This window comes from Salmo salar, chromosome ssa24, assembly GCF_905237065.1.
Source record: "Salmo salar chromosome ssa24, Ssal_v3.1, whole genome shotgun sequence".
NCBI classification, from domain to species: domain Eukaryota; kingdom Metazoa; phylum Chordata; class Actinopteri; order Salmoniformes; family Salmonidae; genus Salmo; species Salmo salar.
The window spans coordinates 7551757-7577074 of record NC_059465.1 but is presented as its reverse complement, the minus strand read 5'-3'; the positions used below and the strand labels follow the sequence as shown (position 1 = coordinate 7577074).

At 40.7% G+C, this 25318-nt stretch overlaps 1 protein-coding gene across 1 annotated transcript; it reads right to left on the bottom strand.

Moving 5' to 3' along the window:
* Nucleotides 1-1773: 1773 nt before the first annotated feature.
* Nucleotides 1774-24696, bottom strand: LOC106585163 (polyadenylate-binding protein-interacting protein 1). Its single transcript, XM_014171070.2, has 11 exons — nt 24254-24696; nt 8532-8680; nt 7783-7980; nt 7553-7665; nt 7284-7395; nt 5096-5221; nt 4782-4888; nt 4505-4619; nt 4258-4312; nt 4095-4176; nt 1774-3420 (listed from the first exon to the last, which is right to left on the bottom strand). The coding sequence occupies exons 1-11, from the start codon at nt 24441-24443 to the stop codon at nt 3330-3332; spliced, it is 1338 nt and encodes a 445-aa protein (XP_014026545.2). The 5' UTR covers nt 24444-24696; the 3' UTR covers nt 1774-3329.
* Between the last annotated feature and the right edge of the window lie 622 nt (nt 24697-25318).

Here is a 25318-nt window from a genome sequence, read left to right as displayed (position 1 = left end):
GACAACAACCTCTCTCAGAATATGAGCAAGACAAAGGAGCTGATCGTGGACTACAGGAAAAGACGGGCCGAACACGCCCCCATTAACATCGCCGGGGTTGTAGTGGAGCGGGTCGAGAGTTTCAAGTTCCATGGTGTCCACATCACCAATGAACTATCATGGTCCAAACACACCAAGACAGTCGTGAAGAGGGCACGACAACACCTTTCTCCCCTCAGGAGACTGAACAATTTGGTATGGGTCCCCAGATCCTCAAAAAGTTCTACAGCTACACCATCGAGAGCATCCTGACCGGTTGCATCACCGCCTGGTATGGCAACTGCTCGGAATCGGACCGTAAGGCGCTTCAGAGGGTTGTGCGTACGGCCCAGTACATCACTGGGGCCAAGCCTCCTGCCATCCAGGACCTATATAAGAGGCGGTGTCAGAGGAAAGCCCAAACAATTGTCAGACTCCAGTTACCCAAGTCATAGACTGTTTTCTCTGCTACCGCACGGCAAGCAGAACCGGAGCGCCAAGTCTAGGACCAAATAGCTCCTTAACAGCTTCTACCCCCAAGCCATAAGACTGCTGAACGATGAATCAAATGGCCACTGGACTATTTAAATTGTCACCCCCCCGCCCCCATTTGTTTTGTGCATGTGACAAATATAGTTTGATTTGATTTGATCATTACTTCTTCAACTTCACTCCTTTCTTCTTTCTTCCACTCTTCTCAACGCCTCGAGGTAGGACACATTTTGGACTGCCCTTATTCTTGCCAACTCTGTTTCCTTCGCCTCTAGGTTTCTTCTTTCGTAAAGGATAAATAAAACCCATTCGTGATGGGAAAAACTAACTTAATCCAACCCCCCCCAAAAAACAATTTAAAAAAATCCCATTTCTTCCTTCAAATCTCCATATCTCCCTTCTCATGCTCTATGACCTGAGGGGGTGGTACGGCTTCTGACAATACTCAAAAAGTCTCAGTCCCAGGAGCCGTTCCGCCGCATCCACAATAATTTCTATTTTCCTGGACTTCCTCTCCACCTTGGCAGTGACATTAATCACCATAGTTAAAGGCTACAAATCCACCTTCTTAACCTTTAACATATCTGGGTCCCACTGTTAAGCGACAACCCAGGCAGCCTTCAGTGAAGGCCTATCCACCACCATGGACTCTTCAGAAGCACCATTCGAAAACCCTCAACCCTTTTAACAGCCCCTGCATATGAAATGCTCTGGACAGCCCTTACTTTGGCCAGCTCATTATCATTCGTCCTTGTTGGGCATTCCAAAGACGTGGCTTCATGGTTCCCACCACAATTGCACCCTGTAACATTTTCATCACTTTTAAAACACATATGATCTTTTCCACAACTTGAACATCTCCGCTTCTCCCTTTCGCTAACACTTGAAACATGTCAGTGCAGGGTGCAGGGGCTTTCTCCAACACAGAACCACAGTACAGGCCGAAGGATGCAGACGGGAATCATCTCCGTAACGGACGTCCAACTCATTCTCGTGATCATCAAATTGATATTGGTGTTGTTGATTTAGCTAGCTAGTAACAAAACCAAATAACTTTCTGCTGGTGTGCAACACTGTCAACCAAATTCCCACAACTTGAAAAGGTGCACTATACTGTGTCCCATTGGATGGATGCTCATTCTTCTTCTTCTAGTAAACATTTTAGTAGTGGACAAAAGGAGCATCATCTACTGTGCTTTTCAGGTAACTTACATTTCGCAACATCCTGCACACACTCAAAATAAGAGTCAGGCAGTGAAATACTCATATTTTAAATAATTTATTGCAGGCAAACAATACTGTTAATATGTACAAACATTCCTTTGTATGGGATCGATTAATTGCTGCTGATGAAAACAAATTTGAACTTGCAGGTGCATCCTTTGAGAGATTACTGTTTTAGTGGTGTTTCTCAATGACAGGTCCAAATTGCAGGACTACAAAAGGTTTAAAGCCGTGTTCGATAGACAAATTGGATTAAAAATGATACCAGAGCCAGGGGTGTATTCATTCCGCCAATTATGTTGCAAAACGTTTCTTAAACTGAAGCAAATGGATCAGGAGGGACCTGTCCAAAATAAACAAAATAAATTTTGTTCTGCTCCGTTTGGTTCTTAAATGGTTTCCGTAATGAATACACCCCAGTACTGTACTCAACAATTTTCCAATAACTTACAATTCTAAAAAGGCTCATTTGAACCAGTAAAAGGAAGAACAAAAACACCTCTAAAGTTGAAACAACTGGAGCTCTCTTTTGCAGACAGTTTGCTGCCACTTGATGGTATTCAGTATTTCTAGCTCTTTTATTCGTTTCACAAACCCACCTCCTTAAATGCATAGCATAGCTTGTTAAAAGGGTGGTTGACCAACTAAATGGCCAAATCCTCAATGTGCAATTTAACAAAATGTCCCTGGAGGTCAGTAGGGTGCAACATTCAGAACACTGAAAACAGAGAAGTACCATATAGAACAGACAATTCTCTTGAATACTGTATCTATAAGCCCCATGTAGCAAAATTCAACACATCACATTTCTATTGCAAGTTTTTTTTTCTAGATCAAAAAAGGGGCTTAGGTGATGGTGTGACAGGAAGCATGGCAATGAGCATGGCTGGCCCGTCGGGCTCATCTTGGCGGTGTATTTTTTTTTTTTTTACAAACATATATATTTATCAAATTTCCTGCAATTCTGCAGACTTCTCCATGAAGCGGAGATACATTTTTGCAGTTTTAAAGCTAATTTCCTGAAAGCGTTATTTATTTTTATACTTGGCGGCCTGTCTAAGCATATTCTTATTTTTTCTGCTGAAAAAGCCCTGTATTGTAAATGTTCTGAGTGTTGCCTCCCCTGCACTACTCCCTGTAGCTGAACCCCATATTCTGTCGTTGCTTATACAGTTAGTATGAAATCAAACTACGCACAGATTTGATGATGCTACTCTGCTGTTGAGCTACTTAGTAGTCTAAAATCCACCTCACATACTTTTTTCCCAACGGCGTTATGAGGAAGAGTGAGGGAAAGTAGCGTTTATGAAATAATCAAAAGAAGCAGAAAACCAACTGCCCCACCCAGAACAGTCACTACAACTCAGCGGAATAATGATCCAGTTGATTGTCCCCAATCTTCCAACCAACACAAATTCCAGCCAGAAAAAAACCTGTAACTGAAGTGCAAACTATACAGTTTATTTTGCGAAAAAATATATATTTTTGAAACATATCAATTGCTGGTTATCTTTGATTTTTCCCCAGTCGCAAACACTCCAGCAAGTCGAACACGAAAGGTAAGTTCAGTCTCTCGCTATGCTCTCATACTAGTCTCATGGTCGTCTTTTTCGCTCAGACTCTAAGCAGAACTTCTCAAAAGCTTCCTCGATCTCAGGGTCCATCTCATCCTCGTCATTGAATGATCTGGAACACACAAAACGCAGGCAAAATTATTAAGGGAATATAAAAAGGTTTGTTTCAAATGCCATTCAGTATACCACTAAAGATCAAAGTCACAGTCCTCCAAAGGAAAAGGCGTGCGCACACACACAGTTGAGTGAGAGGTAGACGGGTCAACTAAGCGCTCTTTCTGTTTCGTCTGCGGACTCATCTGACTCGGAGGTTCTGGCTTCCCCTGTTCCAATTGTGGGCTAAACAATTACACACAAGTCAACAACCTCATGTGGCTCTCAGGTTATGCATTACAGACCCAAACCCCCGCTAACTCTGCTTCCGCTGCTGAGAAAAATCCTAGGGGAAACACTGCATTGGCATATGCACACAGGAGTGAGGGAGAAAGGTCACAAGACAAATGCTACACTGGCATTAGTGACTATGGCACTGGATTCTGTGACTTATTTTCTGTGGTCAGCTGGTTCTCACAGAAGAATATTCTAGAACTACAGCGGAATGTTCAAAAACTACAGAAGAGCATTCTAGAACTATAGAGGAATTTTCTAGACCAGAATAGCATTCTAGAACTACATAGGAATATTTTACGGATTAAGTTCCATTATGACTCACACACATGGGAACCAAGTCAACTGAAAAAGCAAGGGAACATGACCAAAACTAAATCACAGACAATTAATACTCACGATTCATTTCCATTCTCTTCATAGGCCTCTGGGAAATAGTCATCTTCCCGATCCAGGATCTCCTGGTATTTTTCAGAATATTCTGTAACACCGAAACATAAATTTAGGGACAATGCGTAGCTTGCAGGGTTTCACCTTGATGAATGCTGAGGATAATACTTACCAGGGTCGGCTGCTGTAAAGGGAGTGCCATCTGCAGTGTAGAACGTAGGCTCATTCTGACAGGAGAAACACACAAAGACAAACACAAGGAAAAGAGGTGAAAGGTTGGTGGGCATGAACTTCCATTTGAACATTTAAACCAGTTTCGCCCAAATGTTGGATCGCCAGCAATTCCTTTTGTGTCATGGCTTAAAGCAGGAGTTGGCAAGAAACATGAGTGAAACATTTAAAAGCTTGTAGCTCCTCACCATGAAGTAGTTGGGGTCGTTGTCAGGTGTAGCTTCGGCAGCAGCAGCAGCATGGACTCTGCCCCAGTTACTAGACCTCAGCTCCACCAGTCGCAATAACATCTGCTTCACATCTCTGATGAAAACACAAGACAGTCTTTTATGTAATCACTCACTGGGCGTCAACAGCATCTTCTTCACACAACTCATCCTACCATCTTTTACCTAATAGAAGAAGCATTCATTTTACTTCTGAATCTGGCAGAGGTAACACACACACACACACACACACACACACCTGCTGCACTGGGCATCCAGCACAATGTTCTCAATCCTCTGGACTATCTGGTCCATGTCAGACTTCCTGCTCTCTTTCCACGTATCCTCCAAAACCGAGCCCGTCAACTACAGATGACATCACAGGTAAACGTCATTGTAACACAGGGGAATTTTTTCGTGCACATTACAACAAGCTTGACATTACATTGTAATATACTATAATTTGGATTGTGGCCTGCAGATTTCTTTCAATAGACATGAATTAACGGTGTACCACAGTTGTGGAACATTGAAGCAACTTGACATTAGAGATCAGATAACGTGTGAAATCACCTTGAGCAGTTTGACAGCACAGATGAGGTTTCCATCCACGGGGTTGGAGAAGAGGGCGTTCATCAATTCCCTCAGGGCAGTAAGCAGGATCTCAGCTCGAGACGGAGGCCCTTTCGCACTCTTAAGCTGAGACAACCAATCATACAAGACAGCGGTCAGGTTCGGTCTAATCTCAGTTAACCCAGCATTTAAAATCTAGCACCATTTGGTCAGATGCTTGAATACGTTCTGGGGGAAGCGTGTTTTAAAAAAAATAGGGCTGTGACGAATTTGGAATTTTGGGAGACGATGAATTGTCATGCAAAATGAACTCGGTTATTGTCGTAATGGTCATTTTTGTTGAAAGATGTTTTCAATTTATAATGCATCTTAGAAAAATAGCTACGACATACTCAATGAATACAACACAGCTTGGTGACACCCCTATCCCATTTGGAAATTATGCTGCTACTCCAGACCCTGCTGTTCTGCTCGTAAAATGATTACCAACATAACCCATTTCATGTAAAAATGAAAACTGCTATTGGGTAAACTATACAGTCACTTCAGAAAGTATTCACACCCCTTGACTTTTTCCACATTTTGTTACAGCATGAATTTAGAATGGATTAAATTTAGATTTCTTTTGTCACTGGCCAACACACAATACTCCATAATGTCAAAGTAGAATTACGTGTTTCAAATTTTGTACAAATTATTTCTAAATGTCAGGTTAAATTTATTGAGTCAAGTATTCAATCCCTTTGTTATGGCAAGCCTAAATATGTTCAGGGGTAAACATATGCTTAACAAGTCACATGGACTCAGTGTGTGCGATAGTGTTTAACATGATTTTTGAATGACTACCCCGTGTCTGTACCCCACACATACAATTATCTTTGAGGTCCCTCAGTCGAGCAGTGAATTTCAAACAGATTCAACCACAAAAGACCAGGGAAATTTTCCAATGCTCGCAAAGAAGGGCACCTATTGGTAGGTATTGGTATTTTAAAAAGAAGACATTGAATATCCCTTTGAGCATGGTGAATTTATAAATTACTCTTTGGTTGGTCTATTAATACACTCAGTCACTACAAAGATACAGGCGTCCTTTCTAGCTCTTGATGGAGAGGAAGGAAACCGCTCAGGGATTTCACAATGAGGTCAATGGTGACTTTGAAACCGTTAAGAGTTTACTGGCTATGATAGGAGGAAACTAAGGATAGATCAACAACATCGTAGTATGCTAAACATAGTAACCTAAATGACAGAGTGAAAAGCAGAAATAAAAAAATATTCCAAAACATGCATCATGTTTGCAACAAGTCACTAAAGTTATACTGCAAAAATGTGGCAAAGCAATTCAGTTTTTGTCCTGAATACAAAGTTATGTTTGGGGCAAATCCAATACATTACTGAAAACCACTCTCCATATTTTCAAGCATAGTGGTGAATGCATCATGTTATGGGTGTGCTTGTAATCGTTAAGGACTGGGGAGTTTTTCAGGATAAAAAAATAAACGTAATGACCTAAGCACAGGTAAAATCTTAGAGGAAAACCAGGTTCAGTCTGCTTTTCATCAGACACTGGGAGATGAATTAACCTTCCTGCAGGACAATAACCTAAAACACAAGGCCAAATGTACACTGGAGTTGTTACCAAGACGACTTGAATATAAAGTTGGATCCCCCTATTAAGATATGTTAAAAAAAATAACAAAAATCCAATCTAATGTCCATAATGGTTGATTACACGATTATAAGAATTGTGCCAGCCCTAGTTAGAAATGAGGATATCAGGTTTTCAAAGTCTCCACCCTTGCAAAAGGAAACTCAGCCAAAGCCCCCCCACCTCTGATATTTTCAACTGTGTTCATCATCAGTTAAAGTGAATCTGTTTAAGCAACTCCTTCTCCCAATCCTGATACGTCCAAATAACCAGTGACAAAAACCCAACTGTTGCTCGCTATCTCACAGATCCCATAGCATGCCGACAGATCTACTGTACCAGTTATGTTTAGGTAGTCTATCCACAAGAGATTAGGTTCTGTCTAGAGTTTATTATCAACTCAAAATGTATCTAGGGGGAGGGGTTATGGAAGTTGGGTTATGGGAAGCAAGTGTCAAAGTTGAGGGGTTGAAATGGCACAGATCCACAGAGACAAAGACCCCCAAAAGACTGGGACAGGACAGAGGGGCTCCTGCTCACCTCCAGTCTGAGGTAAAGCTCCCCCAGGAAGAGCACATAGGCATGGAACTTCTTCTGAGTCGCTGCGTCCCCCCGCACCGCTACATCCCTTTGTTCATACTCTGTCTGACACCTACAGGGGGAAGAGAGTGAGTGTGTTTCTGTTTTAATGGCTACAAGTGTTACTTATGGTAGGCATAAAGCATCAGGACGAAGCCCATGATGACAAAAGTGATGAAGTAGATGTTAGGTCTACTTGATAAAATGTTACTAACATAAACAAAGCTCACCGTTTTAGTAACAGCTGACGGAAGTTGCCACTTGCTGGGCTGAGTGCAAGGTTATGAGACAGAAAGTTACAGAGCCTTGCCCCCGTGTAAGAGAAATTGGGGATAACAGTAGACTGCAAAACAGGCATCACACAACATAACAAATTTAGTTTAAAAATGACAGTAAAACATAACAGTAAACTACATACAGCAGGTAGATGGCCGAACCGTGTGTGTGTTGATACACATACTTGTGTGTAGAGGAGTTCCACCAATTCCTGCAGCGTCTCCTCTGTAGTGACCCAGCTGTTCAGCATGTTTGCTATGTGCTCAATGTCGTTCTCAAAGGACCCCGGCGAGGAGTTTAGGTGGCTGAGAAACTCCTCAACCAATTCAGCCAATGTTGTCTCAGTATAATAGCCATCGCTGCCATCCTCCGAAACAGATTCCTTTAAAATTGAGAATACCGGTAATCAAGGATTGGTGAAAAATATGGATACTAGCTAGACATTGGTAGTGGATGAGGTGATTGATTAGTTCAGTCCTTATAATGTAAAGTGCAGTTGATGAGGTACTACGCAACCCATTATCATTATCCATTTGTACAGGGTGTGAACCCAGCACCACAACACCTGATTTCATTTAATAAGGGGCTTTATTACTTGGTCAACCTAGTTCAGGGTTTCCCAAACTCAGTCCAGGGGCCCCTCCTGGTTGCACGTTTTAGTTTTTGCCCTAGCACTCACAACACAGCTGACTAAAATAATCAAATAATCAAGTTTAGATTATTTGAATCAGCTGTGTAGTGAGTGCTAGGGCAAAAACTAAAACGTGCACCCAGTAGGGACCCCTGGACTGAGTTTGGGAAACCCTGCCCTAGTTGAACCAGCTGTGTTAGTAGTACTGGGGGGGAAGCCTGCACATTATGGGAACACTGCTTTAATACCTCATGGGGGAGAAGCTTGCACATTGTGGGTTTGGGGGATCACTGCTTTAATACCTCATAGGGGGGGGAGCTGGAAGGGTAGAACTCGGGTGCGTTGGCTGACAGAATGGAGGTGTTCACCAGAGAGTCCACCCTTTTCACTTTGGAGGCAGGAGTGCTGTTGTTGTGAATGACCTGGTGGGGTTTGCTTGGTCTTCTGCTTTCTGGGTGGGAAATGAAGGAAATGCTGAAGACCATAGCTAGCAATAGAGGTCTGGCACAAGGGACACTGGGTGGCACGGACCTAGCTAGTCATGTGAGGTGATTTGGCCGCTGTCCTTGCGCTTTATTTAGCAGCTAGCTCACTGACCAATGTCTAAAAATAGACTTACAATTTAGCTATGGGTAATTCGTGCGACGAATGGCGAATTTTGTCGGTGTGACAGGGGGGATTCAAGTTGTTCTCGCTTTTAGTATAATGTATTCATTGACGTAATTCAATTCACGTTTAAATTGTGTAGCTACTAATATTTGTCAAACGTGTGAGCAGCATTGAGTCATCTAAATTGATAGCTTGTGCCTAGCTGACGTGAGCAAACAGGGCGCGCTCACCCCATGCCCGCGAGATAGAATGTTGTGTAGATTCACGCTCGAGGTCCAAAGTCAGGAAATTCACCCGTTTGTTGCCTATGCTAGCTAGCTACATACTAGCACCTGTGTGAAGCTAGATACAATAAGTATGAGCCACAAGTGGAATTTCCGTTTCGCCTTCAAAATACAAGTTACCCTTTGAAAATGATTCAAATGGATTCAAATAGTAGATTCATGATATGTTTGGCCTAGATAATGCTAAACAAGGCCAGAATGTTACATAAATTCAACAAAACACAATTAGTTTACTTGACAGAGTTGAAATCGCACTGGATGTATTAGACTTTATAATTGAATTTGTAGCATACATAGTGGCAGTGCCTTCAGAAAGTATTCATACACCTTGACTTATTCCACATTGTTGTTTCATCCTGAATTCAAAATGAGTAAATTTGATTTTTTAATCCATCTACATCCAATACCCCCATAATGACAAAGTGAAAACATGTTTTTAGAAATGTTAGCAAGTTTACTGAAAATAGACATAACTCATTTACAAAGATACTTTGTAGAATAACCTTTGGTAGCGATTACAGCTTTGAGTCTTTCTGGCTAAGTATCTAAAGCCTTGTTCACGCCGCAGGCCTTAATGCTCATCAGTTTTTTTTCAAATCCGTTTTCGACCACTGACTGTCCAAACAGCAAGTTACAAGTGACCAAATTGGATGTGTGTGTGTTCAGACAGCAGTAATTTGCTGACGAGGTTACGCTTGTCATAGTAACGACGTCAGTGTGTGCAATAGCGTAGGCTGATTTGTTGGTTTTGCTTGTGCTTCCTATCACCCAGAAGTTATGTAGCAAGCTAAGGTGACAATGCCTGCCATTGACGTTTCCCAATTGCTTTGATTGTTCAAAATCATAGTGTAAGAACACCTTCAAAGCCTCAAAGGATTAGATGATCCAACTTTCAAATTGTCTTTTTTGGCTAGCTGATTAGCTTTATAGCACATTCACAAATGTGTTTGTAAACAATTAACAAGCTAGTTAGCTACCACATGTTCTTGTCAAACTATCAACATAATAGCTAGCGAGCAACAAAATATGCCAAATAAGTCTAAATTCCACTTGAAGGCAAAAAAATATATAATCTGATTTGACCAGTCAGACAAGTCTTATGGCCAGGAATTAGATTTGTATCCGACTTCAAACCACCTACAAAGGTGCTTTGAAATGTGGCTTGAAATATCCGATTCCATGTGCTTTTTGGCTGTTCAGACTGTAGGAAAAATAACAGATTCGAATCGGATATGCAAATAAATAGGATTTGAGTCACTTCAAACTGCCTATGTGAACACGTCTTAAGCGCTTTCCACACCTGGATTGTGCAACATTTCCCCTTTATTCTTTTCAAAAGTCTTAATTAAAGCTCTGTCAAATTGGTTGTTGATCATTGCTAGACAACTATTTTCAGGTCTTGCCATAGATTTAAGTACATTTAAGTCAAAACTGTAAATTGGCCACTCAGGAACATTCACTGTCTTCTTGGTCAGCAACTCCAGTGTATATTTGGCCTTGGGTTTTAGATTATGGTCCTGCTGGAAGGTGAATTCATCTCCCAGTGTCTGATGGAAATAACATGATGCAGCCCCCACTATGCTTGAAAATATGAAGAGTGGTACTCAGTGATGTGTTGGATTTTCCCCAAACATAACTATGTATTCAGGACAAAAAAATGAATTGCTTTGCCACATTTTTTGCAGTATTACTTTAGTGCCTTGTTGCAAACAGGATGCATGTTTTGGAATACTTTTATTCTGTCCAGGCTTTCTTTTCTCTCAGTCATTTATGTTAAAATTGGGGAGTAAGTACAATGTTATTGATCCATCCTCAGTTATCACACCCATTGAACTCTAACGTTTTTAAAAAGTCACCATTATTGGCCTCATGGTGAAATCCCTGAGCGGTTCTCTCTCTGGCAATGGAAATAAAATCTAGAAAAAAATAATTATGTTTTGACATTATAGGGTATTGTGTGTAGGTCAGTGACTTAATTTAATCCCTTTTAAATTCAGGCTGTAACACAAAAACATTTGGAAAAAGTAAAGGGGTGTGAATACTTTCTGAAGGCATTGTATATGAACTGTACAGCAAAAGATTTTATAACTAACCCAAGATAGACCACAGCCTGTTTCCAATTTGAGCAAATGAATCATAGTGGGCAGAACAAGCAAGGAGGTGGGAAGAGCCAGACAAGCTAGCGAGATCCTATTGGCACGTTCTAGCATGTATTAGCATATTTCCAATAACTCAATTCACCCTTGCATTCCTAAACCATGCAATTTTTGAAAAACTTTGGCAAAGAGTAAAGTCCACAAAACTTTGTCCTCTCTTTTCATAATATATTCTAGTTTTGGGTACAGAAAACTGTATTGAGATCAAATGTTTCATAGATACAAAAATTAGCAGAGTTGCAAAGAAAAAGCCATATCTTAGACTGGCCAATAAAAAAAAAAGATTAAGATAGGAAAAAGAACACAGACATTGAACAGAGGAACACCACCTAGACGGCTAGCATCCCGGAGTCGCCGAGACCGGCCGTGAATACAAAGCACTATGTTTAGGCCAAATCCAACACAATGAATCACTGAGTACAAAATCAAATTTTATTTGTCACATACGCTGAATACAACAGGTGTGTGTAGTAGACCTTACCATGAAATGCTTACTTACAAGCCCTTAACCAACAATGCCATTTTAAGAAAATAGAGTTAAGAAAATATTTAATAAATAAACTAAAGTGAAAAACAGAAAAAGCTAAAATGAACTACATTAAAATACAGTACCAGTCAAAAGTTTGGACACGCCTACTCATTCAAGGTTTTTATTTTATTTTACCATTTTCTGCATTGTAGAACAATAGTGAAGAAATACAAACTATGAAATAACACATATGGAATCATGTAGTAACCAAAAAAAAGTTAAACTGAAAATATACTTTATATTTGAGATTCTTCAAAGTAGCCACCCTTTGCGTTGACAGCTTTGCACACTGTTGGCATTCTCTCAACCATAAGGTAGTCACCTGGAATGCATATCAATTAACAGGTGTGCCTTGTTAAAAGTTAATTTGTGGAATTTCTTAATGCCTTTGAGCCAATCGGTTGTGTTGTGACAAGGTAGAGGTGGTATACAGAAGATAGCCCTATTTGATAAAAGACGAAGTCCATATTTGGGAAAAGACCAAGTCCATATTATGGCAAGAACAGCTCAAATAATTAAAGAGAAACAACAGTCCATAATTACTTTAATGTCAATAACTTTGAACGTTTTTTTAAGTGCAGTCGCAAAAACCATCAAGTGCTATGATAAAACTGGCTCTTAATGAGGACCCCCACAGGAAAGTAAGACCCAGAGTTACCTCTGCTGCAGAGGATAAGTTCATTAGAGTTAAGTGCATCTCAGATTGCAGCACAAATAAATCCTTCAGAGTTGAAGTAACAGACATCTCAAAATGAACTGTTCAGAGGAGACTGTGTGAATCAGGCCTTCATGGTCAAATTGCTGCAAAGAAACCACTACTAAAAGGACACCAATAAGAAGAAGAGGCTTGCTTGGGCCAAGAAACACAGGCAATGGACATTAGACCGGTGGAAATCTGTCCTTTGGTCTGATGAGCCCAAATTTGGTTCCAACCGCCATGTTTTTGTGAGACGCAGAGTAGGTGAACAGATAATCTTGGAATGCGTGGTTCCCACGGTAAAGCATAAAGGTGGTGGTGTGATGGTGCTTTGCTGCTGACACTGTCCAGGATTTATTTAGAATTCAAGGCATACTTAACCAGCATAGCTACCACAGCACTCTGCAGTGATACGCAATCCCAACACACCTCTAGTCTGTGTAAGGGTTATTTGACCAAGGAGGAGAGTGATGGAGTGCTGCATCAGATGACCAGGCCTCCACAATCACCCGACCTCAACCCAATTGAGATGTTTTGGGATGAGTTGGACAGCAGAGTGAAGGAAAAGCAGCCAACAAGTGCTCAGCATATGTGGGAACTCCAAGACTGTTGGAAAAGCATTCCAGGTGGAGCATTCCAGGTTGAGAGAATGCCAAGAGTATGCAAAGCTGTCATCAAGAAAAAGGGTGGCTAGAAAAAACAGAGATGCTTGTTCTAGGTCCCAAGAAACAAAGAGATCTTCTGTTGAATCTGACAATTAATCTGGATGGTTGTACAGTCGTCTCAAATAAAACTGTGAAGGACCTCGGCGTTACTCTGGACCCTGATCTCTCTTTTGAAGAACATATCAAGACTGTTTCAAGGACAGCTTTTTTCCATCTACGTAACATTGCAAAAATCAGATACTTTCTGTCCAAAAATTACGCAGAACAATTAATCCATGCCTTTGTTACTTCTAGGTTGGACTACTGCAATGCTCTACTTTCCGGCTACCCGGATAAATCACTAAATAAACTTCAGTTATTGCTAAATACGGCTGCTAGAATCCTGACTAGAACCAAAAAATGTGATCATATTACTCCAGTGCTAGCCTCCCTACACTGGCTTCCTGTTAAGGCAAGGGCTGATTTCAAGGTTTTACTGCTAACCTACAAAGCATTACATGGGCTTGCTCCTATCTATCTTTCCGATTTGGTCCTGCCGTACATACCTACACGTACGCTACAGTCACAAGACGCGGGCCTCCTAATTGTTCCTAGAATTTCTAAGCAAACAGCTGGAGGCAGGGCTTTCTCCTATAGAGCTAAATTTTTATGGAATAGTCTGCCTACCCATGTGAGAGACGCAGACTCAGTCTCAACCTTTAAGTCTTTACTGAAGACATATCTCTTCAGTAGGTCCTATGATTAAGTGTAGTCTGGCCCAGGGGTGTGAAGGTGAACGGAAAGGCTGGAGCAACGAACCGCCCTTGCTGTCTCTGCCTGGCCGGTTTCCCCTCTTTCCACTGGGATTCTCTGCCTCTACCCGTATTACGGGGGCTGAGTCACTGGCTTACTGGTGTTCTTCCATGCCGTCCCTGGGAGGGGTGCGTCACTTGAGTGGGTTGAGTCACTGACGTGGTCTTCCTGTCTGGGTTGGCGCCCCCCCTTGGGCTGTGCCGTGGCGGAGATCTTTGTGGGCTATACTCGGCCTTGTCCCGGGATGGTATGTTGGTTGTTGGAGATATCCCTCCAGTGGTGTGGAGGCTGTGCTTTGGCAAAGTGGGTGGGGTTATATCCTACCTGTTTGGCCCTGTCCGGGGTTTCATCGGATGGGGCCACAGTGTCTCCTGACCCCTCCTGTCTCAGCCTCCAGTATTTATGCTGCAGTAGTTTATGTGTCGGGGGGGCTAGGGTCAGTCTGTAACATCTGGAGTATTTCTCTGGTCTTTTCCGGTGTCCTGTGTGAATTTAAATATGCTCTCTCTAAGTCTCTCTTTCTCTTTCTTTCTTTCTCACTCTCTCTCTCTCGGAGGACCTGAGCCCTAGGACCATGCCTCAGGACTACCTGGCTTGATGACTCCTTGCTGTCCCCAGTTCACCTGGCCGTGCTGCTGCTCCAGTTCCAACTGTTCTGCCTGCAGCTATGGAACCCTGACCTGTTCACCGGACGTGCTATCTGTCCCAGACCTGTTGTCCCAGACCTGCTGGAACCCTGATCAATTCACCGGACGTGCTACCTGTCCCAGACCTGCTGTTTTCAACTCTCTAGAAACAGCAGGAGCGGTAGAGATATTCTCAAAGATCGGCTATGAAAAAGCCAACTGACACTTACTCTTGTGTTACTGAATTGTTGCACCCTCGACAACTACTATGATTATTATTATTTGACAATGCTGGTCATTTATGAACATTTGAACATCTAGGCCATGTGCTGTTATAATCTCCACCCGGCACAGCCAGAAGAGGACTGGCCACCCCTCATAGCCTGGTTCCTCTCTAGGTTTCTTCCTAGGTTTTGGCCTTTCTAGGGAGTTTTTCCTAGCCACCGTGCTTCTACACCTGCATTGCTTGCTGTTTGGGGTTTTAGGCTGGGTTTCTGTACAGCACTTTGTGATTTCAGCTGATGTAAGAAGGGCTATATAAATAAATTTGATTTGATACTTTGAAGAATCTCATATTTTCATTTGTTTAACACTTTTTTGGTTACTACATGATTCGATGTGTTATTTCGTAGTGTTGATGTCTTCACAATTATTCTACAATGTAGAAAATAGTAAAAATAAAGAAAAACCCTTGAATGAATTGGCATTTCCAAACTTTTGACTGGCACAGTATATAAAAAAAGTAACACAAGAAAATAACAATGAGGCTATATACAGGTGGTACCGGTACCAAGTCAATGTGCAGGGGTACAGGTTAGTCAAGGTAATTTGTACATGTAGGTAGGGGTAAAGTGACTATGCATAGATAAAACAGCGAGTAGCAGCAGTGTAAAAACAAAGGGGATTTGGGGGGGGTCAATGCAAATAGTCCGGGTGGCCATTTGATTGATTAATTGTTCAGCAGTCTTATGGCTTGGGGGTAGAAGCTGTTAAGGAGCCTTTTGGACCTAGACTTGGCGCACCGGTACTGCTTGCCATGCTGTAGCAGAGAGAACAGTTTATGACTTGGGTGACTGGAGTCAGACAATTTTTAGGGCCTTCCTCTGACACCGCCTAGTATATAGGTCCTGGATGGCAGGAAGCTTGGCCCCAGTGATGTACTGGGCTGTATGCTCTTCATATTTTCAAGCATGGCGGTGGCTGAATCATGTTATGGGTAAGCTTGTCATCGGCAAGGACTAGGGACTTTTTTTAGGATAAGAAGAAAAGGAGTAGAGCTAAGCACAAACATGGTCCTAGTGGAATAACTGGTTCAGCCCGCTTTCCAACATAGACTAGGAGACAAATCCACCTTTCAGAAGGACAATAACTTAAAACGCAAGGCCAAATATACACTGGAGTGACTTACCAAGGCGACATTAAAATGTTCTTGGGTGACTTAGTTAAAGTTTCGACTTAAATCTATGGCAAGACTTAAATGGCTGTCTAGCAATGATCAACAACCAACTTGACAGAGCTTGAAGAATAAATGGGCAAATATAATACAATTCAGATTTGCAAAGCTCTTAGACTTACCCAGTTTTATATTCCATTAATAAAAACATTTTTTGGGTAATTTTTCTTCCACTTTGACAGAGTATTTTATGTAGATCGTTGATCCCAAAAAATGGACAGTTAAATCCCACTTTGTAACACAACAAAATGCGGACAAAGTCAAGGGGTGTGAATACTCTGAATGCACTGTAGAATGACTGACTGGCTCCAGATTGTATTAAATTCAGTCCGGTGACACCACTACAGTCCGGAACCAACTGTGACATGTTTTGCTATGGCCCTGGGTTGATTTGAGTTTATTGCTGCTAGTTAGTACACTGTTGTAGTCAGCTAGTACCATGATAGCTGCATCCAATTTCATTTGTGCCCTAGACATGGGTTGCACCTCAGAGGCTAATGTGACTGTTTTGTCTAAATTACACTTACTTAGAGTGGCATGGAAATACGATGACATTTCTAAAATAGGCAAATAAGTAGTAGGAAACAACTTTGCCATATGATGCCGTTAAGTTTACTTCAGAGAGATGGCAATGTTGCCATTAATGTTGCCAGCACAGTATCTAAAAATGCTGGCAATGCTAATGTAGACAAGCTAAAATACCGTGGACCCCTCAATCTTAGTTAGCTGGCTAAAGTTACAGTGCATCTAAAGTCAATCTGGCGACATCACACTCATGACAAACGGTTTTCATACTAATTATTTGTCTTCTTTTGAAATGTTATTGTGTTTCCAAACCAAATCAGAGTTCCATTGAGGTACGCTAACGTTAGCCAGCTAGCTAACTAGGTAGCAAGTCGGTAGTTAGCTAGCTAATATCAGCTATGCTAGCGATGATAATGATTATCAAAAGATACATAACCATCTATATAACGAGCGGTCTAAGGTCTAGCTACCAGTACACCACTGGGGACCAACAAACTCCAACCACCAACCACCTATTCCGCATGATAGGGTCCTTGAGCAGAGCATGCAAACCATAGTTGTTGGCTGTGCATCCTGCTGGAAGCACGCATTGCATGGTCAATCCGTATAGAACTTCCCAGTCTCAAACGGCCATGATCCTTTTAGCGAGTTGGTTGGGGGCGATGAAGCAACGGAACACCATTCAATGAAGCGAAGCGGGCGGAGGGGCAATTTGCATGTGGAGCTTGGCAAAAGGGGGCATGATTTGTTGACATAATTGTAATCCAAACCCAACTTCCATTTACTACTTGTGACGCACTGAGGTTCCAAACTCTATTTTAGACGAGACTGACTTTATGACCAAAGTTATCCTATTCACACTTTGCAGTCAATTTTGACACTATAATCAATGTTTAACTCTGATGCCACATATACCTTTGAAAACGGCCTAAGTTGATTTTTAGAGGCAGTCGCTCTTTTAAAAAGCATCAATAGGACAAACTGGCTAATTAGACAGGCATGTCCGTCTATTAGTGCATCAAATACAAGAACCACATTTCTATTAGAGGTCCACCGATTAAATCGGAATGGCCGAATAATTAGGGCCGATTTCAAGTTTTCATAACAATCGGTAATCGGCATTTTTGGACAGCGATCAAGGCCGATTACATTGCACTCCACGAGGAGACTGCGTGACAGGCTGACTACCTGTTATGCGAGTGCAGTAAGGAGCCATGGTAAGATGCTAGCTAGCATTAAACTTATCTTATATAAAAAATTTACATAATTACTAGTTAACTACACATGGTTGATGATATTACTAGTTTATCTAGCTTGTCCTGCGTTGCATATAATCGATGCGGTGCCTGTTAATTTATCATTGAATCATAGCCTACTTCGCCGAACGGGTGATTTAACAAACGCATTCATGAAAAAAGCACTGTCGTTGCACCAATGTGTACCTAACCATAAACATCAATGCCTTTCTTAAAATCAATACACAAGTATATATTTTTAAACCTGCATATTTAGTTAATATTTCCTGCTAACATTAATTGATTTTAACTAGGGAAATTGTGACACTTCTCTTGCGTTCTGTGCAAGCAGAGTCAGGGTATATGCAGCAGTTTGGGCCGCCTGGCTCATTGCAAACTCTGTGAAGACCATTTCTTCCTAACAAAGACCGTAATTAATTTGCCAGAATTGTACATAATTATGACATAACATTGAAGGTTGTGCAATGTTACAGCAATGTTTAGACTTAGGGATGCCACCCGTTAGATAAAATACGGAACGGTTCCGTATTTCACTGAAAGAATAAACGTTTAGTTTTTCGAAATGATAGTTTCCGGATTTGACCATATTAATGACCTAAGGCTCATATTTCTGTGCGTTATTATATTATAATTAAGTCTATGATTTGATATTATATAGAGCAGTTTGACTGAGCGGTGGTAGGCAGCAGCAGGCTCGTAAGCATTCATTCAAACAGCACTTTCCTGCATTTGCCAGCAGCTCTTCGTTGTGCTTCAAGCATTGCACTGTTTATGACTTCAAGCCTATCAACTCCAGAGATTAGGCTGGCAATACTAAAGTACCTATTAGAACATCCAATAGTCAAAGGTATATGAAATACAAATGGTATAGAGAGAAATAGTCCTACAATAACTACAACCTAAAACTTCTTACCAGGGAATATTGAAGACTCATGTTAAAAAGAACCACCAGCTTTCATATGTTATCATGTTCTGAGCAAGGAACTTAAACGTTAGCTTTTTTTACATGGCACATATTGCACTTTTACTTTCTTCTCCAACACTTTGTTTTTCATAATTTAACCCAAATTGAACATGTTTCATAATTTGAGACTAAATAGATTTTATTGATGTATTATATTAAGTTAAAACAAGTGTTCATTCAGTATTGTTGTAATTGTGATTATTACAAATATATATATAAATAAAAGTCGGCCGATTAAATCGGTATCGGCTTGTTTTGTGGTCCTCCAATAATCGGTATCGGCGTTGAAAAATCATAATCGGTCGACCTCTAATTTCTATAGCATCTTTGTATCTGCCATTACACACAATCACCTGTTGATGATCGCAATTTGGCACCATTAAGGCAATCACATGCAGTCAGTCCTTATCACCAGTTGATGACTGAGCCCTGGCCAGCCTTATGTGGAAGCAACAATTTATATTATCATTGGAAGCAAACCAAAAGTAGCCAAGAGCAAAAAAGTATTTATTTGTTTTTATGTGAACTGAAACAAAACACAAACATTTATAGCGTAGATACTCTGTACTAAAATGCAGACACCAATCACCCACCATATCCCAACTCCCTTTTCAGCTCTTGCAGAGTGATTAGTGTCTATCAGATTTGGACAAAGCCACTTTATTTGCCATTTATTACTGAAGGTAAAAGGTTATTTCAACCTATATTTAGGCATGTTCCTTCTGTGTGGTCTGCAAATGTATCTTATCTGTGGTCTAAAGAAATTCCCTTATGCTTTAATTCAATGATCCCAGACCCCATAGAGATCTTCTTAGGCTTTTCACTGTGATTCTACCATGTAAATTCTATGCCAGATCCTCTCAGTGAATATTCCAAATCTCCATCTCCCCCACTTCTCATCTTTTTACCAGAGGTCTTGATACCCCCATTTCGTGGTCCAAAGAGCCATAGGTAAGGCTGTACAGTGCATATAAGTACAGATTGCAGATACTGACAAGATGCATGTCTCTCCGCCCTAACAATGGGAGTCGTTGTCCACAAAGTGGCACGGCTCGCTGTCTAGGACCCGGTTATCCTTTCTTTGGATTGGTGGATACATCTCATAATTGTAATACTTTTCTGAATATTTGATGAGGGTTGATGACATCAACCGCCTGTATTCAACGGAGAGAGATACTATGCTACGAGACTCATGCCATGAATATGCATAGCCATCTCGCGACTAGAGGTCGACCGATTATGATTTTTCAACGCCGATACAGATTATTGGAGGACCAAAAAAAAGCCGATACCGATTAATCGGCCAATTTTTATTTATTTTTTTGTAATAATGACAATTACAACAATACTGAATGAACACTTATTTTAACTTAATATAATACATCAATAAAATCTATTTAGCCTCAAATAAATAATGAAACATGTTCAATTTGGTTTAAATAATGCAAAAACAAAGTGTTGGAGAAGAAAGTAAAAGTGCAATATGTGCCATGTAAAAAAGCTAACGTTTAAGTTCCTTGCTCAGAACATGTGAAAGCTGGTGGTTCCAACCTGTTGGGGACCCTTTTGAGATAGGATCCCGTTAAAACAGCAAATAAATCGAATAATTTCAATTTCTCAAACAATCAACTATTTTACACCATTTTGAAGATAAACTTCTCGTTAATCCAACCACATTGTCCGATTTCAAAAAGGCTTTACAGCGAAAGCAAAACATTAGATTATGTTAGGAGAGTACATAGACAAAAATAATCACACAGCCATTTTCCAAGCAAGGATATATGTCACAGAAACCGAAAACACAGCTAAATGAAGCACTAACCTTTGACGATCTTCATCAGATGACACTCTTAGGAGATTATGTTACACAATACATGTATGTTTTGTTCTATCAAGTTCATATTTATATCCAAAAACAGCATTTTACATTGGCGCGTGACGTTCAGAAATGTATTTCCCCAAAATTTCCGGTGAATCAGCACAACAATTTACAAAAATACTCATTATAAACGTTGATAAAATATTAAACTGTTATTCAAAGAATTATAGATTATAGTCACCTACTTCCCAGCCTTCTCGTTCGGTCTGTGTTTACCGCAAAAGCCTCAAACAACTTTCTAAAGACTGTTGACATCTAGTGGAAGCCTTAGGAAGTGCAAAATGAACCCTAACTCACTGTGTGTCAGAAAGGCAAGGACCTGAAAAAACTACAGGCACCAGATTGAATTTCCTGGTTGTATTTTGCTCAGGTTTTTGCCTGCCATATGAGTTCTGTTATACTCACAGACATAATTCAAACAGTTTTGGAAACTTTAGAGTGTTTTCTATTCAAATCTACTAATACTTTGCAAATATTTGACCCTGGGCCCGAGTATTAGGCCGTTTACTCTGGGCATGCTTTTCATCCAAAAGTGAAAATACTGCCCCCTAGCCCAGACAGGTTTTAACATGAGTCTTCAATATTCCCAGGTAAGAAGTTTTAGGTTGTAGTTATTATAGGACTATTTCTCTCTATACAATTTGTATTTCATATACCTTTACCTATTGGATGTTCTTATAGGCACTTTAGTATTGCCAGTGTAACAGTATAGTTTCCGTCCCTCTCCTCGCTCCTACCTGGGCTCGAACCAGGAACACATCGACAACAGCCACCCTCGAAGCAGCGTTACCCATGCAGAGCAAGGGGAACAACTACTCCAAGTCTCAGAGCGAGTGATGTTTGAAACGCTATTAGCGCGCACCCAGCTAACTAGCTAGCCATTTCACATCGGTTACACCAGTCTAATCTTGGGAGTTGACAGGCTTGAAGTCATAAACAGTGCAATGCATTGCGAAGGGCTGCTGGCAAATGCAGGAAAGTGCTGTTTGAATGAACGCTTACGAGCCTGCTGGTGCCTACCATCGCTCAGTCAGACTGCTCTATCAAATCAGACTAAATTATAACATAATAACACACAGAAATACGAGCCTTAGGTCATTAATATGGTCGAATCCGGAAACTATCATCTCGAAAACAAAACATTTTTCCTGTCAGTGAAATACGGAACAGTTCCGTATTTTATCTAGCGGGTGGCATCCCTAAGTCTAAATATTCCTGTTACATTGCACAACCTTCAATGTTATGTCATAATTACGTAAAATTCTGGCAAATTAGTTCACAACGAGCCAGGCAGCCCAAACTGTTGCATATACCCTGACTCTGCGTGCAATGAACGCAAAATGACACAATTTCACCTGGTTAATATTGCCTGCTAACCTGAATTTCTTTTAACTAAATACGCAGGTTTAAAAATATATACTTCTGTGTATTGATTTTAAGAAAGGCATTGATGTTTATGGTTAGGTACATTCGTGCAACGATTGTGCTTTTTTCGCAAATGCGCTTTTGTTAAATCATCCCCCGTTTGGCGAAGTCGGCTGTCTTTGTTAGGAAGAAATAGTCTTCACAGTTCGCAACGAGCCAGGCAGCCCAAACTGCTGCATATACCCTGACTCTGTTTGCAAGAGAAGTGACACATTTCCCTTGTTAAGAGAAATTCATGTTAGCAGGCAATATTAACTAAATATGCAGGTTTAAAAATATATACTTGTGTATTGATTTTAAGAAAGGCATTGATGTTTATGGTTGGAGCAACGTGTACCTAAGCGATTATATGCAACGCAGGACAGGCTAGATAAACTAGTAATATCATCAACCATGTGTAGTTAACTAGTGATTATGATTGATTGATTGTTTTTATAAGATAAGTTTAATTCTAGCTAGCAACTTACCTTGGCTTCTTACTGCATTTGCACTCGTGGAGTGCAATGTAAAGCAGGTGGTTAGAGCGTTGGACTAGTTAACCGTAAGGTTGCAAGATTGAATCCCAGAGCTGACAAGGTAAAAATCTGTCGTTCTGCCCCCGAACAAGGCAGTTAACCCACCGTTCCTAGGCCGTCATTGAAAATAAGAATGTGTTCTTAACTGACTTGCCTAGTTAAATAAAGGTTAAAAAAATATATATATATATAAATATATATATATATATATATTTTTTTTTTAAATCGGCCAAATCGGCATCCAAAAATACTGATTTCCGATTGTTATGAAAACTTGAAATCGGCCCTAATTAATCGGCCATGAGACAACTCCGATAGTGTTTTTTCCTCAAAGTTGCCGGGATGTCACGAGTCCTACTTATAGCAGTTCACTCAACAACTTAAGCATAATACCCATAAAACCAAGCGTCAAACAGGGAAATAGTTCCAATCGTTTTTCCCCATTCATTTTTCCCATAGGGGATTTTAGAAAACACATAAATTAAGGGCTGTGTTTAGTGTAGGCTTACCCTGGCATAATGTTTTGATGACCGAGTAAATCTCTCTAGGACAAGGTGACTTTTATCAACACATTCACCTGTATTTACCCCCCAAAGAAGAAATGCTAATCAGCTGCTAATGTGGCTATCATAAAGAACTGCAAATGCCATGATGACATGGGTGAGACTGCCGAATCAAGGCAAAGGTAAGAATATCTGGATTAACTATCTAATGCTAGCTAAATGTAGTAATGAATAAATTGGCTACATTTCTTTAAAATTGACAATTTTGTGAACCATCTTGTGCAATTTTTAAATTGACAATACCTGTTAGCAAAGGTGTCAACTACCGATGACGTGCAGGAACTTGCAGGGATTGTAGTTTTGCATGTCAACTTTGGTGCTAATTAGCATTTTTTAATCAGAGTAAATAGAGCTGAATATATTTATAAGTCACCTTGTCCAAGGGATTTACATGGTTATCAAAATGTCACAATAGGGTAAGTCTACACGAAACACAGCCCATATTTTAAGTGTTTTCTAAAATACCCTATGGGGAAAATGAATGGTGGAAAAACTATTGGAACCCTTTCCCTGTTTGACCACTAGGTTTTATGGGTATTATTACGCCACTGTGGGGCTCTATTGAACTCCATACAAAAACACCTTCATTGGTGGGCGAAACAACGCCACCTGCTGTACAGAGAGATTTTCTGCCGAGTTGGACCTCTCTCTTCCTTTTCTTCTCTGATATAAGTATGCCTCCAATGCAAATCTAAAGTCTAATACATCCAGTGCGATTTCAACTGATTTTAACTTTTTTAGTATCAAATTAACTATGTATTGTGTTGAATTCATACAACATTCCGATCTTGTTTAGTATTATCTAGTCCAAATGGCATGAATCCACTATTTGTATCAGTTTGAATCACTTTCAATGAGGGACTTTTATTTTGAAGGTGAACCCCTAAATTCAACTATTGTGGCTAATCGTTATTGTGGCTAGCTTCACACAGGTCTAGCTAAATACCTGTTAGAATGTAGTCAAAGATGCTGGTAACTAAAACAGTAATCCAGTAACTTATAAGGTTTCCCTTCTTGTCTATGACATAGCTCATTAATGCAAATTACTTACAGTAAAAACATATTTGAACTGACAGCACATCTTACCTCCGCCGATAGCCTCACTAGTGTTTGTGTTGTACTCAGTCAAAGGTGGAGACGTCCGAGGCTGTCGTAGAGGCTCACGCTGGTTGAAAACAGAGTTTGCGTCCCCGTCTCCTACATCTGCGAGGCCGGGGCTTGTTGGCTTTATACGGGCTCTACCTGCGCCTGGGGCTCGGTCGAAATTCTCTGTCATCTCTGCTGCTTGTTTGTACTACGGCCTGTTTGGTAAAGCACAACACTACAGAACACCTGGCATTCCCTCCAAACAAATGTGAAGCGGGTTTGGTAATTCCAATAACGTGCTATTAAATTATTATTTAGTTTGGCCTCAAACACTCACCTATTTCACTTTAATATTTACGTTTAATTTCTCGATTGGATATTAAAATATATTTCTGTAAGGCCACTTCCTTCAACAACAAATCAGGATATCGGTTGATTATTCATATGCATGTGAAGGTGTTGGTGACCTCTAGGGGAAGGGAGTGGCAGAGCAACTTGGAGCTGAGCGGAGTGGGTCGTCGGTAGACTAGTTATCATAGCCACAAAGTCATAATTACGATTAAAAGCCTTCCTATTTTTAAAATGTATCTTCTTATAATCTGAGTTTAACCATAACCACACTGCTAACATTATGCCTAGTCCTAACCTTAAACTAACCTCAAATGTTTGTTTTCATACATTTGTACGACATAGTCAATGTTTCCTTTGTGGCTGTGGTAACTAGTGATAACCGAGCAGAAGCAGACTGGAAAAATAGTCCCAGGAGGACTGCATTGATCTGAAACAAAAAAGTAAGTTAATCAAATACACATATCAGGATAGATGTGACGCAGGTTCTTTAGCAATGAAAGAGAGTGGGGTGGCCGAATAATATAAACATACCACCCACCTCCCACACTACTATAAAACCACAGACGCATGCATCAGAGAGCAGAATCAGGATCCTTGTGGATCAAACCCTCTCACATGTGCCACTCTCCCTCTGCTGCTCTCTCAGTAGCTGCCCACAACAAACATGTGTGTTTCACCAGACCAAACAGAATAAGCATTCATTAGTTGTTTAGC